Source organism: Poromitra crassiceps, assembly GCF_964638095.1.
Source record: "Poromitra crassiceps genome assembly, chromosome: 30".
Classification (NCBI taxonomy): domain Eukaryota; kingdom Metazoa; phylum Chordata; class Actinopteri; order Beryciformes; family Melamphaidae; genus Poromitra; species Poromitra crassiceps.
This window is the reverse complement of record NC_139652.1, coordinates 4,451,643-4,471,340: the sequence shown is the minus strand read 5'-3', so window position 1 is coordinate 4,471,340 and position 19,698 is coordinate 4,451,643. Positions and strand designations below refer to the sequence as shown.

The window sequence follows — 19,698 nt, the reverse complement described above, 5'->3', positions numbered from 1 at the left end:
CCTTTCAATGCGGGAGTGGGGGATTTCACCTGAAAGTACAGAGCAGCACGGTAATGTGGCCGTGCTGCTTGGCTCGTGTGAAAGCAATTTCTGTGGCGAGGCGGCTGCCTTTACGGGACTCCTAAATGGCTATTTTTGCGCGATCTGTGTATGAAAGAGCCTAATGTAACCTCTGGTCAGCGTGACGTCTCCACCTTGAGGTCAGTGAAAATGTGGCTGAGGAGCACCTCGCCGATGTGGTGCCGACACCCAGACAAGAGCAGTGGTCGACCCATTGAGAGCTGAATGGCGATGCAGGCTGCCGTGAGATGGCCAGTGTTTGATGCGGTGGTGTCAAATGCCATGTTGACAACCTGGTCAGCGCAGCACCACTCCTGCAGCAGCTTGCATGTCAGCCGGGCGATGATCGTTCCACATGCTTCGTCTGTCCCCTTCATGAATGCTGGCACACCGAGCAGTTTGAGCCGCTCCGCATCTCCGACCACCACTGTCAGACGCTCCTCTAACTGGCGTACATTGTTGAGCATTGGCGTCAACTTACTGTCCCAGTGTAGGGTGCACATGGGAGGTGGTGTCCACTGCTCGTGCCGTTCCTCACTGATTGCCTCCAGCACGTGGCAGCGTGCTCAGTCTGCTGTCACGTAGGATGTAGAGACCTTTGCCGAATTACCACCTGACTCCTCGATCAGGCCGCGCGTGAAGGCAGCCTGCTGCATTGGTGTGATCTTCAACCATGTAGCCAGTGACACAAGACTCGGCCGGCTGAGGATGTTGGATGGAATGAAGGCTGTGGTGCCAGTCTTCTTATACTCGCGGGTGGGTGTGTCCTCAGCCGGTGGAGCAGCCGTTTCATCTGCGTCGCTATCCTCATCACTTTGGCTTTCCAACACCGCCATGCTGGACGCTGCAGTCATCTTCTGCTGCTCCTTGTTATGGTATGCCTGCTGGGCTGTTTCACGCTCCTGACGCCGCTTCACCTTGGATTGCAGCTTGGCATCAAACGCTCCAAATGTGGCCACTCTGTCGCCCTTCATGCTGGCCAGGAAAGCAATGTCCTCTGGATTGTGGATCATCTCCTCTGCGTTTGGAGACCACAGCGGGAATGTGGCATCCAGCCTGTGCTCCATTGCGTCCACTAGTCGAGCTGTAGCCTCACTGCAGCGCCTGTCCTGCGGAATGCACCGTAGCTTGTTGTTAGCGTCGACAAGCGCCACCATCTTGTCGCATGCTCGACGATCGCTCACCATCGGGATATTGGCCTTCCCATAAAATGGCCGCACCTGCTCCAAGACGACCTTGGCCGCCTCGAACCGTGTCAAATCTCCCATCGAACCTGGTCGCTTGGTATGCAGTTGCATGTCACTGTTATACATCATGCACCTCAAGATCTGGCGACCACTTGGTAGCTTGGCGCCAGTGATGATGCCATCTCCATCAGTGATGCTGGCACCCAGACCGAAGATCAGGCTGCGGCTGCTCGTGCAGGAGCTTGAAGGCAGCGGCAGCATTTTGTGAGAGCTGGATCCCTCTGGCAGGTGTAAAGTAATATAATGTGAAATGGTCTAACCATGAAAAAACACAAAATAATATATTATTATACTAATATATTATACAGGTACTCATCAACGAATTAGAATATCGTGGAAAAGTTACTTTTTTCCCATAATTCCTTAGATTCCATAGATATTCCATATGATTATAGATCCATTACACACAAAGTAAAGTATTTCAAGTATTTATTTGTTTAACTTTGCATACGTTTGGCTTCCAGCTCATAAAAACCCCCAAAACAGTATTTCAACAAATTAAATATCACATAAAAAAAGTGTATTTTCAAAACAGAAATGTCGATCTTATGAAAAGTTATGTTCATGCCTGCACTCAATACTTGGTCGGGAATCCTTTTGCTTTAATAACTGCCTAAAAAACGAACTTTTCCATGATATTTCCACGATATTCTAATTAGTTGACGAGTAATAATATATAATTTTCAATCATGCACCTTGAATACATACCTTTAATATAGGGCAGCTTCAATTGAGAGAAAACAGATGACAGGACAGAGAGCACCAACAGAAATGGCTGCTGTATGTTTGCTCCTCCTTTGTGTTGTGTGGACCATGAATGTCACCCCCCCCCCCCTCCCCCCCCCCCTCCCCCGCGAGAAAGATCAACTCTCAAGTTCTCGTGGCCGTTATGTTTTCCCCTCCCCAATGTAACTCGGACAGGAATGGTTATTGGTTATGTTAGGCTAGGGACCCAAAGCAGAGAAAGTTGAAGTTTAGAACATTCTTGTGGGAATGATTAATTTAGCAGAGATTTTTTGGAAGATAATAAAATTGTGAAGGTGAATTCTTTGCCACATGGCTTGCTGCTTCTTCTTTTTTAAACCAAACATTGAAACCTAAGCCCAAAGTGATGGAACCAGAGAATGGCATAAAATGAACCAATTGATCAGTTACCCCCTGCTGCCGAAAAAGCTGATGTGCCGTTGTACCCCTAGATCACCACGTATTGCAAAAATACTTTGCATGTGTTGTTTATCCATGGATGGTAACACTTTTAGCACCCAGACAGATCAATATTCTGAAAATGTGTATTTTGATGCACCCTAACGCCCACGTAGTTATAATGGGTTTCAAAGAGCCTGGCATCTGGACAGTCTGCACAAGAGCCGAGCATTCGGACAGTCTACATCGTGATGGCTTGAATAAGTGACAGTCTGCATAAGAGCCAAGCATCGTGACAGTCTACATCGTGATGGCTTGAATAAGTGACAGTCTGCATAAGAGCCAAGCATCGTGACAGTCTACATCGTGATGGCTTGAATAAGTGACAGTCTGCATAAGAGCCAAGCATCGTGACAGTCTACATCGTGATGGCTTGAATAAGTGACAGTCTGCATAAGAGCCAAGCATCGTGACAGTCTACATCGTGATGGCTTGAATAAGTGACAGTCTGCATAAGAGCCAAGCATCGTGACAGTCTACATCGTGATGGCTTGAATAAGTGACAGTCTGCATAAGAGCCAAGCATCGTGACAGTCTGCATCGTGACAGTCTGCATAAGTGACTGCATAAGAGCCAAGCATCGTGACAGTCTGCATAAGAGCCAAGCATCGTGACAGTCTGCATCGTGACAGTCTGCATAAGTGACTGCATAAGAGCCAAGCATCGTGACAGTCTGCATAAGAGCCAAGCATCGTGACAGTCTGCATAAGTGACTGCATAAGAGCCAAGCATCGTGACAGTCTGCATAAGAGCCAAGCATCGTGACAGTCTGCATCGTGACAGTCTGCATAAGTGACTGCATAAGAGCCAAGCATCGTGACAGTCTGCATAAGAGCCAAGCATCGTGACAGTCTGCATAAGTGACTGCATAAGAGCCAAGCATCGTGACAGTCTGCATAAGTGACGGTCTGCATAAGTGACTGTGCATAAGAGCCGAGCTTCGTGACAGTCTGCATAAGTGACAGTCTGCATAAGTGACTGTGCATAAGTGACTGTGCATAAGAGCCGAGTATCATGACAGTCTGCATCATGACGGTCTGCATAAGTGACTTTGTACAAACGTAGAGAATACCTCTACTGTCACACTTTCTCACCTTTTGATTCAAGCATTTCTCCAGAAAATTAAGTTGCTAATAGACTTCGTTCTTCACCATCGCAGATTTAAACAACAACCTTTTAAAAAGATGGTGCTGGAAAAGCTGCTGCTCTGGCCAAAGTGTCCTGCGCAGGGCCATGGGAGAAATGATGCATTTTTGGCAGTTCAGTGTGGACAGCGGATTTTTCTAAAAAGGCAGGTGTGAATGGAAAACCTTCAACAAAAAAGACAGAGAGACAGACAGGCAGATAGACAGACAGATAGACAGACAGGCAGGCAGCAGATAGACAGACAGACAGACAGACAGAAAGACAGACAGATAGACAGACAGACAGACAGGCAGGCGGCAGATAGACAGACAGCAGTAAAGACGAGGGGGAGACAGACTTACCTCTCTTCCCTTTCCACGACGGAATAGAAAAAAAAGAGAGAAGGAGAGACGGTCAGGAGAGCAACAGCACGTCCTGGACACTGTGCAATCGTGCATCGTGTTTAGACGTTCTGGCCTGAGGTTGCAAATAACATATCTGCTATGGAATCGGGCATTACATATTACAATGTCCTTCTGTATGATGTAGTTAGAGAATTTTAGCAATATGCTTGGACCATCTGTGAAAAAATTTACTACCAATAGCTTTCTTCACCAATGTGTTCTTATAGGTGTCTAGAATCACCTCTCAATTAGCGCAAACCCAAATCCTCGTGGAAAATCCTGGTTGATTATACACTGTGCTTTACATAACAAGAACCAATATACCAATATCATATGGTCAGGGAGACATTTTTACTCAAAAATAATGTTTGGAATGGATTCAGCACCCCTGAAAACCCCTAGTTAGACACGCCACAAGTTCATTTTAGACTTTTAATTTTTATCATATTTTCCACCCAAGCCCTCGGGGCACCTTAACTTTGATTGGCTCTCCAGGATTTTCCACGAGGATTTGGGTTTGCACTAATTGAGAGGTGATTCTAGACACCTATAAGAACACATTGGTGAAGAAAGCTATTGGTAGTAAATTTTTTCACAGATGGTCTAAGCATTTTGCTAAAATTCTCTAACTAATGGTTCTGTTTATCAAGAGAAGAAGAAAAGAAAGAAGAAAAGAAAGAAAGAGAGAAAGAGAAACGAAAAGAACAAACAAAAAGAAAGAAAGTTAAATAAAAAGAAACAAAAGAAAGAAAGAAAGAGACAAAGCAAGCAGCAGTATGTACTGTACCGTGTGTTTACCTCGAACACTAATCCATCACCTTGACATGATCATAATGAGACAGAGTGAAGAGAGACAGCTGTGTAGAAGTTGAGGACACACATTGACGTGATCAGTAGCATGCTAAATAATTACAACGTGTCTTTAAACTCTGTTGTCTGCGACAGCGTGTGGCGAGCGCCGACATCACCTGCTAACAAACGCTGCTTCTAATTGGCAGTGGGCGAAAGCGGTGTGTATTAATAGCTCAGAAGCAGATGCCTGAGTGTCTCCACACCTGTGATTGGTCAGTTTTTACACGGTGGCTTGTAAGTGACGTGTGCATATGGAGCGTGGGCGTTGTTTTCATCGTGCCTCGCCGCGGCGCCGTGTCAGCTGCCACTTTAGCACGACGGCTCGCCAACGAGTGGAGAGAGGAGGGAAATGGAAATGGACAGTGCTGCTGAAAAGTGATCACGGACCTTAATGAAATGATCAAGTCACTGACGGCTGGAGCGTCATTTACTGCAGGCAGGAGGGAAAAAAGAATCAAAACAAAAAATATCTTTGTCAGTATAATAGTAACACTTTATTTTAAGGTACACTTATTAACCACTAACTAGCTTCTTATTAGCATGCATATTAGTAGCATATTAGCTGTTTATATATATATATATATATATATATATATATATATATATATATATATATATATATATATACTGTATATATATATATATATATATACACACAGTATATATATATATATATATATATATATATATATATATATATATAGATACTTTCCAAAAAATTAGAATATCATGGAAAAGTTAGTTTTTTCCATAATTCCTTTCTAAAAGTGAAACTTTCATAGATTATAGATTCATTACACACAAAGTGAAATATTTCTAGCCTTTATTTGTTTCATTTTTCATAATTTTGCCTGACAGCTCCAGAAAACCCCCAAAACATTATTTCAAGAAATTATTATAGTGTGAAGAAAATCAGCAGCTACTTCTCAGTTATGACTGACTCCAGCCTCAGTCCACTCCCTCTGAATCTCTGCCAAATTTTTGAATCGTCTCTGCTTGACAATCCGCTGAAGCCCACGGTCATCCATGGTATTTCCATGATATTAATTTTTTTTGGAAAGGATCTGTATATATATAACGGAGAAAAAAAAGATGGCGCTATGTTCAGCTGTCTCGGTGTGTTGATACTCTCTTTTTTGTTTGTTTTTAGTCTTTGATTGTGTTTTTTGCGCCTCTACTAGGATTATTTTCAATAGGGACAAGTTATTAAACATCAGGCACGCGACATCGGAATTTTATCGCAATTTTCTCTAAATTCCCCGTGGATTTAAAGAACATTTTGGCGAAGTCAGCGCTGGCCCTGGGCCAAGCAGTGTTATGGAGAGGGAGACGGAGAGGTAAGTGAGCGGGGGCTCTCGTGCGCTTCAGGAAGAGACGTTTACGTACTAAACTAACTGACTGCATAGTCATTTTAATAAAGTATGAATGTGAGCTGTCCAGCAAACACACCACTAATAGCCCATCTAGTTATAGTACGGTAATAATGCTTGGAAGTGACACGCATAGTTGGTCCACTGTGTAGTTGGTCAGAGTGTAGTTGGTTCAGTGTGTAGTTGGCCCAGTGTGTAGTTGGTTCAGTGTGTAGTTGGTCAGCGTGTAGTTGGTTCAGTGTGTAGTTGGTTCAGTGTGTAGTTGGTTCAGTGTGTAGTTGGTTCAGTGTGTAGGTGGTTCAGTGTGTAGTTGGGTGTAGTTGGTCCAGTGTGTAGTTGGTTCAGTGTGTAGTTGGGTCAGTGTGTAGTTGGTCAAGTGTGTAGTTGGTTCAGTGTGTAGGTGGTTCAGTGTGTAGTTGGGTGTAGTTGGTCCAGTGTGTAGTTGGTTCAGTGTGTAGTTGGGTCAGTGTGTAGTTGGTCCAGTGTGTAGTTGGTTCAGTGTGTAGTTGGTTCAGTGTGTAGTTGGTTCAGTGTGTAGGTGGTCCAGTGTGTAGTTGGGTGTAGTTGGTCCAGTGTGTAGTTGGTTCAGTGTGTAGTTGGTTCAGTGTGTAGTTGGTCCAGTGTGTAGTTGGGTCAGTGTGTAGTTGGGTCAGTGTGTAGTTGGTTCAGTGTGTAGTTGGTTCAGTGTGTAGGTGGGTCAGTGTGTAGTTGGTTCAGTGTGTAGTTGGTTCAGTGTGTAGTTGGTCCAGTGTGTAGTTGGGTCAGTGTGTAGTTGGGTCAGTGTGTAGTTGGTTCAGTGTGTAGTTGGGTCAGTGTGTAGTTGGTTCAGTGTGTAGTTGGTTCAGTGTGTAGGTGGGTCAGTGTGTAGTTGGTTCAGTGTGTAGTTGGTTCAGTGTGTAGTTGGTCCAGTGTGTAGTTGGGTCAGTGTGTAGTTGGGTCAGTGTGTAGTTGGTTCAGTGTGTAGTTGGGTCAGTGTGTAGTTGGTTCAGTGTGTAGTTGGTTCAGTGTGTAGTTGGTTCAGTGTGTAGTTGGTTCAGTGTGTAGTTGGGTCAGTGTGTAGTTGGTTCAGTGTGTAGTTGGTTCAGTGTGTAGTTGGTTCAGTGTGTAGTTGGTTCAGTGTGTAGTTGGGTCAGTGTGTAGTTGGTCCAGTGTGTAGTTGGTTCAGTGTGTAGTTGGGTCAGTGTGTAGTTGGTTCAGTGTGTAGTTGGTTCAGTGTGTAGGTGGGTCAGTGTGTAGTTGGTTCAGTGTGTAGGTGGTTCAGTGTGTAGTTGGTTCAGTGTGTTGTGTTGGTACCTCAGAGTGGTGCTCTTCGTTCTGCTGCAACACTTCGATGCACAGCTCTCCCAGTCGCAGCATGTCCTCCAGACGCTTCCCTGGAGCCACCTCAGCCTCCACTGAGAGAGACAGAGACACACACACACACACACACACACACACACACACACACACACACACACACACACACACACACACACACACACACACACACACACACACACACACACACACACACACGCACGCACAGCATGGAGATAGACTCAGATCTTACAACAGCAGCCCAAAAATGGCGGAGACACGTGTTGTTCCTGATGCTTTCCTTCTTGATTTTGGAAGATGTGCCTCTGTTTGTTTTTGACATCATCATGTGGACATCATCACTTTTATTCAAATGATTTGACATTAGATACCATAAAGTCATCTCTATTTTATTTGTTGCATGAAACAAAGCTCTCCCCTTGTTTTTCCCCACAGAAATATATTTGTCAATTCGATATGAATATACAGTACATATATTATTACATACTTTATATCATTAGATCACTAGCTATGAGTCTCAGAGCCTGTGAGAACTTTACCAATATAACATCCATCAAATCACCACAGGGCGATTTGGTGACAGATCCCACGCAAATCAATAATACGTTTCACACTTTTTTTCTAATCTTTATTAGCCTGGTAAACCAGCCCATCACGTGAACTCACATTTCATTTGGTTCTGCGTGACGGTCTGGCCCCAAAGCCAGTGGGGGGGTTTAGCAGAAGCTGCAGAGCGGAAGAGCCAATCAACGACTGCGCTGTGATTGACAGCGCAAGTTGGCCAATCAGGAACGCCACTAGCACTGCACTAACAAAACAATAATGGCCGCCTCCTTGCCTGATCGTCTCGAGGAGTCATGTCAGCATTTGTCTAGTTTAACCAGCCATAAAGTGCAGTTATTGCAGAAATAGACTCAATAACAACAACTCGCCGCAACCGCAGAGTTTCTCGGTGGAAAATATGTTTTTGCCGTTCTCCCGAGTGGATTTGGGTTTGACTGGATCCGACGCTGATTGGCTGAAGGAGTTGTCTGTCAAGGCAACTACGCCCGCCCATGCTCCCGCCCCTGCTAAGGACTGGGTGAAGAGTTGGGGCCAGACTGTCACGCAGAACCAAATGAAATGTGCGTTTACGTGACGGGCTGGTTTACCAGGCTAAATCTTTATAGCTCTGGGGTAACACCTGATTCTTCTAAATCGGACTTTTTTTTTGCTCATATTCATTTACCCAAGCTATCTCCTAATGAAGTCTTGTCTTTGGAGAAACTGATATCATTGTGTAAATTAGAAGCCGCGTTACGTACTATGAACAGAGGCAAATCTCCAGGTTTTGATTAGGGATGGGGCCGATCCGATCCAATATCGGTAGCCGATATCAAGAAAGATATTGGTAAAAAATATCGGTATCGGCAGATATCCAAATTCAGGTATCGGAATCGGATCGGAAGTGAAAAAAGTGGATCGGTGCATCCCTAGTTTTGATGGGATTGCTCCTGAATTTTTATTAACTTTCTGGCCTCAACTTGGTCCTTTGATTCTGAATATGATTAATTATGCATTCAATATTGGTTCTTGAAGGAAGATGTCCGTAGTGTTGGGAGTCGCTGTTCCTTGTTCTCCGGTTGTTTTATTGTTGAATGATTTTAATGGGTTGAATTTATCCTTGAGGCAGAGGCGTCAGCTATGGTTGGGCCTTAATGCCGCAAAAAAGAAGGTATGTCAGAGACGGAAGTCTCCTCATCCTCTGCCTTTTGAACAATGGGCATCTTCAGTTGTGGACTTGGTTGTCATGGAGATGTCGGTGGCCTGTATGCATGGTCAGGGCCTAAAATTAACTTTGCATACTGGGGGGGGGGGTCGTTCCCCCTTTATGTTCGTCAGATAGGGGGGATTCATAGATTTTTGGGGGGATTTATAGACTTTGGGGAGGGGATTTTTTCAGCCAATACTATTCACCTTATGTAGCCACGCCCATTTGACCCGGGTTGTGTGGTCGTGTGACGACTTCCGGCAAAAAAGAAAAAAAAGGCCGCCTGCTCCAATATCATCTAACTCTGAATTAATAACTAATAATTTTGCCTATTGTATGTAACATACCAAATAAAAGCAAACGGCAATGTCTAAGAATGCAATGCCATGTAACTGGCTCGTTAATTCTCGCATTCCAGGGAATTACGTTAACGTCTGCGTGTCTTATAGACGTAAGTGGCTCGAGCTGCGCTCGGAGGAGAGAAAACTATCTGAAGCTTTCTTTGTTGGAGTCCAGGTACGTTTTACAAGAAAGTGCTCGTCATTGTCGACGATAACGTTATCTGACCTGGCTAACAGTGGATACTCTGCTTGCTTGCTGTGTACTGAGCTCAAAGTAGTAGGCTGCTACGTTCTTTGTTTTACCCCCTGCGCTGTCCGCTACAAAAACAACGTTCTTCTTCTGACGTTCTTTGTATTTCGACCCGTGACCGCCGGAAGTGTTAACACGACCCGGAAGAATTTGGCCCACCCCCGCGTATGAACATAAGGTGAATAACCGACAAATATCTGCTTCTCCTGTCCGATAAGCGATAATTTTACATTTTTGTATTTAAAAAAGGAAGTTCTTAACCTGTAGTTTATGCACACCTAAGTCTAAATTACTATGGCTTTTGTCATTGTGTTTTATCTGCAGACTAAGCAGCCATAGGCTTTCGGTTCTATCAAAACCTTTATTTTTTGTATTGAGTGATACACTTTAGTAAAACATTCATATCATATTATATCAGAAGTGTTATTTGTTTTGTGCTCACAATAGTGATGTCAGTTAGGTCAGAGCTATGGAATATTAAATCATCCATCTTTGCTCACTACATCTGCCTTTCTTACTGTCATGTTACTGGCAACTAAACCTGTTTGAATTTTGCATTGGGGAGAGTTCTATTTCGAGTGAATGGGCAGGCATGAAAAGCCCCACTATAAACCATTATCTGTGTCGGTTCACTTTTTATTGAAAATGCTTCCACCAGATTAAAGAAATGACATTATGTGATGTTGTTGACTGATGTTTTTATGTAATGTGATGTTTTTGTTTTCCTTATTATTGATCTCCAAACAGATCCTGGCTCTGTCCAGCAGCTGCATATACTGTTCTGTAGCTCAACTCAAGCCCCTGTTTGGTCCAAAATAGAGCTAGATTAGCTAACTAACTACACCATGATACATGACCGAACAGGGCATCAGTCAATATCACATGTTTCCTTTAATCAGGTGGAAGCATTTTTCAATGAAAGGTGAAACAACACAGATATTATGGTTTATAACAAGAATGTTGGCAGGTGTTGGAGAATGTTTGATTGGTGTGCCATTGGCAAACACAGACAAACAAGGATTGAACATGTCGAATCTGACCCAACATTGCTAAACATCTCCAAACAAGGACAGACAGCCATGGCACCCCAGACACACATCTGTGTTTGTTTGTTGGAGAATGTTTGATTGGTGTGCCCTGGGCTTTACCATTGAACTGGCCGTATTCAGTGAGCTGGGTATAGTTGATGGTCTTACCATTGAACTGGGCATACTCAGTCAATTGGGTGTAGTTGATGCAGGCGGCTCTCTCCAGACATCTCTGCACCAGCTTCCTCATGTCCTCTGGAGGGACAGGTGTGGTGATGTCCTTCATCAGGACCTGAGGACAGACAGCTGCTCATCATCATCTCAGCTCCACACTACAGTGTAGTCCAGGCATTTTACCACAACATGTCGGTCAACTTCTCACTAATTGCAACTAAACCAAACTCAATGGATATTGTGTTCTCAACAATCAGAGAGAAAAGTCTTAAAGAATCCTATGAGGGGAAAGTTTTGAAAATCGCCTAAATCTGATTCATTCAAAACAAACACTACAGGTGAATAGGGTACACATTTGAATTAATAGATAACACCATGAAACTTCCCCAGTTGATTGCTTACCATGCGTTAAGACAATTATTTTTTGTATTACAACTTTTCTGAAATAGTATGTTGCACAAATGAGGCATAAATAATTTGCAGAAATCTGAACATTGGATTAAGCCAGGTTCAAAATTCTTGTTTTATTTTGGTGACAGAGCCAAAGGTTTTCAATGGATCAAACACAAACACACACACACACACACACACACACACACACACACACACACACACACACACACACACACAGTTTGCTTGTTAATATTGCTGTTTCTACACGTGATTATTTATTGATGCAACTTTTGCTATATTTACATTTACTATATTTATATTGATTGCATTTAAACTTTACAGAGTTTATTACATAATATTGATAATAGAAATTGTAAAATTCATGGCTTTTGCGCTGTCTCTCAATTTACTCCCATCTTGATTTAACATATTTTAAGTGGCCAGAATTGTGAAAACACATTGTTTATGTTATGATATGACTGTTGTACACGTAAATGAGCACAAAATTCCACTCCGCAGAATTCCACAGATTTTAAGAAACAATATGCGCAGAAAATGCAAAAAACAAACACAACCACAACAACCACAACAAAACGCAGATTCGGTTTGGGCATCAGCCCTTGGTCCACATTAGGGCTGCACGATATTGGAAAAAACTGACATTGCGATATTCCCCGCCCATGCGATATATATTGCGATATGAAAAAATACAGATTTTCACCAGGTTAGCTCTATTTGAAAGAAAATAATATTTCTAGAATGATTGGGATGATTTTGTAGAGGAGTCTATCTGATTTTGGAGGGGAAATTAGGTATTTTAATGTTTCTCAACCACTGGGCTGTGACCTACTGGTAGGCCTCAGAGCGTCATCTATCAGGGTGCATACACATTTTGACCAATGGATTTCCATGACTTACATGAAAAAGTGAGTTATGACATTCTACTTTAAAATGTCACTAGCCTATACTTCACTTAGTGTAATGCAGCCTTTAAAACCAGGGAAAGACAACATGTATGCTGTATCACCATATTACCATCCAACATCTAAGACTATAGTCTCAAATCACAATACAATATGGATATAAATTTTATATATTGCCCACCCCTAATATTGAGTGCCAGAATCTACCTCCCAATGATGCTATTTGCAGAAAAACATTAGATTTAATTGATTAAAATCACTGCTTTCAACTTCTTTCGTTCTTCTAACGTTTCAATAAATCAACAATGAAACACCGCTGCCACTTCACACGGTTACTTCACACACTTGGTCTGACCCCCCTCCAGAAACTACCAAGTGGTACGCTCCGCATTTGGGGAGTTCCGGTTTTTGAGCGCACGCAGGGCAGTACAGAGACGAGGATTCACATGCAGCCGACCGGTGACAAACAATTCATTCGTGAAAAGTAATAAATATACATTTAATTGCCCAGCTATGTCTATTGTCTTTTTATTTTCACCGACATGTTTTGTGTAAATGAGTCGCTATGTATGATTACCTCTACCGTAACGTTACTGCTATCATCTGATGCATCATCAGACTGAGGGGGAGAGAGAGCTGCGGTGATACACGGACAACTTCTCAGTAATCACTTTAGCCTTCGTGTCATAAGTTGCGGTCTTGCTTTTTGGTGTTTCAAGAGTAAAAATCTCCACTCCACGGACATGTTGAGTTACAGCAGCCAGCCTGCTGTATGCGAGTGCGCTGCAAGCTGTGGACAAGTCCGCCTCCGCAACCACATCGTTTACAGACAGGCTACTGTCAGCAACGCAACATAAGCAAAAACAATTCAATTTTGCTCTCTGTGCATGTTTGTTGTGTTGAAGCTAAGCATTAAATGAGTGAGTACAGTAGCGGGGCGTCTCTCTCCTTTGAGAGAGCCTGCATTTCACTCAGTAGGCTACCCCTAAAGTGAGAGTTTATCAAGCAACATGACGAGTTAATTTGCTTTTGACATCGCACGTCCTGCGATGTGACTATCGCGCATGCGCACATCGCAATGTCGATGTGTAAACGATATATCGTGCAGCCCTAGTCCACATCATGTCTGAGTAACCTGAACCAGAACCATATTTGGATTTTTATTTTTGTAAAGGTACATTCAGCGATGTTTTTGTGTTAAAATAAGTGTGAAAGGCTCTATATTCTGACAGCAATTACTGAAATAGTGTTTGGTCAGTGACTTGAAACCCCCAACCCTACAGGAGAGAGATAGAGGACAGCACCTTTTGGGGGTTTCAAGTCACTGACCAAACACTCTATTTCAGTGTAGCTGATTGGATGTAATCCAACAGGTACTGGAGCACACAGATCAAGTGTATAATGAAGTTTTTTATTGAACTAAACTTCATTATACACTTGATCTGTGTGCTCCAGTACCTGTTGGATTACATCCAATCAGCTATATTGTAAGTTTGCCTTTTCTGAGAAGCACCAGACCAGCCTGCTGGGCTGTAGAGGTTGAGGCGCGCTTAACTACATCCTACATGAACTCTATTTCAGTGATTGCTGTCAGAATATAGAGCCATTTAACACTTATTTTAACACAAAAACATCGCTGAATGCACCCTTAACCAATATACATTTTGAATTTGAAACGTTGCTTGTAGGCTACACAAACTGAAAATATTGTTATGCTGACTTTATTACTTAATATACTACTTTGTATATTTATTTTTTCTAATAAATTATATAATAGTTGTACTAGTTGTCTGTTTGCCAATACTTTTCCTATAATTCTGCTTTCAGAGCTACCGGTAGTTATTAATTATTATGTAATATGATAACAAGTAGGCTAGATACATTTACATGGTGTTGCATTTACAACCGGCCTTTTGAGGGCAACCATAATGCGGGATGAAATGGAGTTTGACACAGAGGATGCAAAGTTGACAGAAACATAAGTGTGTAGGTGCAGCGTGGTGTTGAGTCCGTACCCGCTCCTGTAGGGAGAGTGTTGCCTTCAGGGCCCCGTCTGGCCGTCCGAAGGGAAAGCAGTACCTGCAGAGGCAGACGTGGGCGGAGTCACGTTAAAAACAGTCTCAAGGTGGGCAGGCAGCGTGAAGAGACTGAAGACTGAAGAAAGGATGGTGGGACAGATGGCTGCACCCTCTCATCTGATGACACACCTCCTGGGCTGATCTGAGACCAGTCAGTTCAGCTCAGTTTAATCACAAATCAGTTTAATAAGTACAGTTACAGTATATACAGTAACACAGTGATACTCAACTTGCGGCCCGGGGGCCAGACGCGGCCCGCGACCATTTTCTAATAATTTCAAGTTAGTTTTCATTGTGAATTAGAATCTAATTCACAATAAAAACTAACGTGAAATAGAGTTTGACTGAGCTCCAGCATAATTGTCAAATACCGCCGTCTGCTCGCTACCCAGGCACTTATGCATGTACTTAACCTAACTAACTTAACCTAACTAACTATCCGGTGTGCACAACATTGTCAGACTAAACTCCGGCTGACAGAAAAATGCATATTGTTTGTTTATTAACTGGCCCCTGGCCTCCTATCATTTCACGAAAGTGGCCCCCCGGCAAAGCAAGTTGAGTATCCCTGCAGTAAGACATAATGGAGATAGGTGAAATCGGACACCGTGATAAGCTATCTGAAACTTGAGAATAGGGCCCCAGACACTAAGTCAATTGTATTTACTGACACATCTAGATTTGAAAAAGTGCATGTATTGTAATAAATACAGTAACATTTACAACCTACAAAACACCTAAGACTAACACAAAAATACTACTAAATGGTCCAAAGTCATTCATCCATCAGTCTAAACATTGATTAAATAGGTAATATACAATAAAGAGACACATAGCAAGTGGAAATAACAGTACAGATTAAATGGATATCAGAATAGAGTCAAATAAAGTAAAGTAAAGTAGAGTAATTACTTTAGAAGTCTGCCACCGTTCAGTTGGTCTCACGTTGCTCATTGCCAACTGAACCGTACAGTACTTCATAAACACAGCCAGACTGGTTTCTTTACTCATATGACGGACAAACTACACATTTGAGGACGTCATCTTAAATGAAATACAGAGAACGTTTTATAGACCAAACGACTAATCAATTCATTGTGAAAATAATTGAGAGATGAATCGATAATGAAAATAATGGTTAAAGGTACAATCTAAAGAGTGCAGAATGAGGCAGAGCTTTAATCTGAAGCAAACTACATTAATCCTGCTGTTGTCTGGAGACAGGAGAATAATCCCAGCATTGTCCTGGGGATTGTTTAGCAGCATTAGCCTCTTGTGGAGGTGAGTTATAATGACCCCGCAGCAGATGGAGGGCCCCTCTCAGGCCTGGAGGGAGGGGGGGGGGGGGGTTTAAAGAGCCAGGTTGAGGGGTTGAGGCCGGCTAATGGAGTGGGATCCATTGAGCGAAGCCTTGCTCAAGGTCTGGAGGCGGCTGCTTTCACACCGCCGTCACAATGCGTTCACACGTTCTGACGAGCAGCACGCAGAGGTGCAGAGGTGTGCCGGCTGACAGGGTTACAAAATACTCCTGTTTCAGAGAGATGTGGGGCGCACGACAAGCAGCCGTCACTGCTGCTGCTGCTGCTGCACCTCACACCCACCCAGAGGAACATCTAACATCTAACTCACTGCCTTCTCAGGGCCCTGGATTGTTCTTAAAGTCGAGCTGAAATGAAAAATTACTTTTGAACTATTTTAGATCACATCCCTGGTCATAGACTGCACCTATTGAACAAGAGAACAGCTACGGCGGTCATTTGGACGTTTTTGAAATGTACATGTGCAATAACTTTGTTGAATAAAAAAATATATACAATGTCGCTGGTGGCTGACTTTTCGTAGAAAGTGTCTGTATTTTCATTTAAAATTGTTTTTATATGAATTACACAAGAGGCAAAGAAAATGTGATAATTTTTACCTAGAACAGTCATAGGCGGTCATTGAATTTCCTGGAGTTCTATCTTTTCACATTTTGTCTTTTTAAAACACAGTGAATGCATTCATCTTTCAATTACATTACATTACATTACATTACGTCATTTGGCAGACGCTTTTATCCAAAGCGACTTACAATAACACATTTTTGTCAGCAATAGAGCAATCAACTATGGAGCACAGTCTATGACAACTACAACTTCTGAAGGAACAGTGGTACAAGTTTAGGTTAGTGGTACAAGTTTAGGTTAGTATTTTTTTTTTTTTTGTATTTTTTGAAAGAGAGAGAACGAAGTTAGATCAAGAAGGGCCCAGATGGAGCATGAAAAGGTGTGTCTTTAGTCTTTTCCGAAAGATCGGCAGTGATTCAGCTGTCCTGACCGAAGGTGGAAGCTCGTTCCACCATTGAGGTGCCAGGGACGAGAAGAGTCGCGAACGGGATGAGCGACTTTTGAGCCCCCGTAGCGAAGGAGGGGCGAGGCGACCTGCACTGGTGGAGGAGCGAAGGGAGCGCTGAGAGGTTTGGAACCTGACCATAGATTGCAGGTACAGGGGAGCTGACTGGTGTACTGCCCTGTAGGCCAGAACCAGTGTCTTGAATTTGATGCGGGCCAAGATGGGAAGCCAGTGAAGGTCCTGGAAGAGGGGAGTGACATGAGAGAATTTGGGTTGGTTGAATACCAGACGGGCTGCAGCGTTCTGAATGAGCTGAAGCGGTCGGATGTCGGTGGCAGGTAGGCCGGCCGGGAGCACGTTGCAGTAGTCCAGGTGGGAGAGGATAAGTGACTGGACCAGGAGTTGAGTCGCTTCTCTTGTCAGAAAGGGACGGATTTTGCGGATGTTGTAGAGGGAGAACCTACAGGAGCGTGCTGTTGCACCTATGTTGGCTGAGCAAGACAGCTGGTTGTCAAGGATCACCCCAAGGTTCAATTGGGTATTTATCATGAGAAATTATAGAGTTTGCAATCTAGAGTGGCGAAAATGACCACTTACAGCTGTTCTAGTAGTTAGTGAGGGAATTCTTTGTTCTAGTAGATATGTAATTCTGGCTCTTCTAGGGTTAACAATGTATGCAAAAAAAAAAAAAATCACAAAAAATAATAATGAATAATGCATGATTTTTCATTTTTGGGTAAATGTACAGTATACTTTCAGAACTTCTCAAAATAGGGCCTGAATTAATTCTGCTTAATAAACTTTAGGCTTGATGCCATTGAGGCTAGGAGGCAACCGGAAGTGCTTCCATCTACAAAACAGTTGGGGGAGAAGCTGTTTAGAGGAACTACACCAGATGCTGTATATGAACAGATGTGAAGATGGGGCGTGTGGTACCTGAAGTGTGTGATGTGGTTGTCCAGCAGAGCCATGAGGCGTGTCCTGACTGCCTCAAACTGCTCCCTCTCCTCCACCATCACCGTGCCCATCCCGTCTGGCCTGAGCAGCAGAGAGAGAACAGACGTTAGCTGGCAGTTCAACACATCATTTGACGGACGGTCCACCCCCCCCAACAAACAAACAAACAAACAAAAATCCTCTTATGCCAAGATCAGTCTACATTTTGTCTTTCACGATGTCACCATGTCATATGAGCCAATCATTCTGCCATAAATCCATGACGTGTCTTGGCCGGGAGAGCACGACAAGTCTGATCGCGACCAGGACTGCCAACTCTGACGCAGAACAATGACCAAGTCTATTTTTAAATCATAATTGATAACCAGTGTTGGGCAAGTTACTTTCTAAATGTAATATACTACATATTACTAGTTACTTTCATTTGAAAGTAATAAGTTACTTTACAATATTACTTTCTGTGTAGAGTAATTCCTTACTTAATACACTACTTTTGCATTACTTTCACCAAAACAACAGCAGCAGCAGAATGACATCGCCGCCCCGGAACCATCCCGAAAAATAATTTCAACCGCCTTGAAGTCAGTGTAAACAATGCAAAATTCTAAATGGTATTCTTTCCCTTTGTTATTGTCATCTATAGTGGTTATTTGCATAAAAACACACAGTTTGATTAGGAAATTATCGTATCTTTTTTAAATATGTGTAGTATGGGTTTTGATTTAATAAAATGTAACTCAATTTGTAACTTGAGTTACTTGACAAAGTAACTGGTATAATATTACTGAAATCCTATAAGTAATAAGTTATATTACTGAGTTACTGCTAAAAGTAATATATTACATGTAATATGTTACTTTTGTAATGAGTTACCCCCAACACTGTTGATAACCTCACGGAGCGAAAACATGACAGACAGCACAGCACAACAGCAGCCCCAAACAGCAGCCGAAAGCGAGAAATATAGCCTACAAAATCGAGCTGGTATATTGTAGCCTACAATATAATAGATTGTGTAGCCTTGTGTAGCTTTCCCTGCATGCTGCTGCTGTGCGGCTCTCCCTCTCCTCTTGCAGGCAGGCAGAGTGAGTGAGTTGCTATGGTTACGGGGCGGGGATGCTCTGTGTTTCTGCCCAAGAAGCCACACTTCAAGCTGAGGTCAGAAGGAAGTGGTTGTAATAGCTGTCAAACTATGCGAGAAAAGACCAAAAAGACTGGCATGCTAGTCTTTAAAGACTGGCATGCTAGTCTTTAAAGACTGGCATGCTAGTCTTTAAAGACTGCCATGCTAGTGTTTAAAGACTGGCATGCCAGTCTTTAAAGGCTGCCATGCTAGTCTTTTCATCAGGGTGTCATGAGGCGTCCCAGATGCCCCGACGCTGGCCTTTAATGATGTCACACTGCAAGAGTTAAAGATGGCCGTGCATCGTCCCCGAAGGTCCTATTTGCGCCCGACTTTGGAAATGTGTCCCCCGCGACGTCCATGGTGGAGATACTTGCTTTTATAGGCGTTGGACATTGATGATGGTTGCAGCCCTGACATACTTTCGTTTCCCTGCATCCATTTTGGAGCGTATGCAGTGATTTGGATCGGACGTGCATGACCCACGCTCCAAACGGACGCAGGATTATGCTTATTTCACATCCCAACCAAATTCGCCGTTTTATGTCTAAAATGCAGGAAGTAACACAATGTAAAAATGAGACGGGGTGCACGGACATAAATTGTATGTTTCCCTGCAGCAGAGGAACGGCTAACTGGATCTTTTTCGTTTTACTTCCTGCATTTTAGACACAAAACGGCAGATTTGGGTGGGATGTGAAATAGGCATTCAGGCGGTGTCTCGTCATAGACGTGTGTTCAATGGGTCAGCATGGGGGAAATCCTCCCATTC

At 43.1% G+C, this 19,698-nt stretch overlaps 1 protein-coding gene across 1 annotated transcript in view; it reads right to left on the bottom strand.

The window, feature by feature from the left end:
- Window positions 1-19,698, bottom strand: part of LOC310800600 (calcium-dependent secretion activator 2-like) — a 184,976-nt gene that overhangs the window by 80,502 nt on the left and 84,776 nt on the right. The window contains exons 12-15 of the mRNA XM_083663223.1: window positions 17,783-17,884; window positions 14,453-14,516; window positions 11,116-11,239; window positions 7,555-7,655 (exon numbers count right to left, since the gene is read on the bottom strand). Coding sequence (XP_083519349.1) covers window positions 7,555-7,655; window positions 11,116-11,239; window positions 14,453-14,516; window positions 17,783-17,884 — 391 coding nt within the window. The remainder of the gene's footprint in view (window positions 1-7,554; window positions 7,656-11,115; window positions 11,240-14,452; window positions 14,517-17,782; window positions 17,885-19,698) is intronic.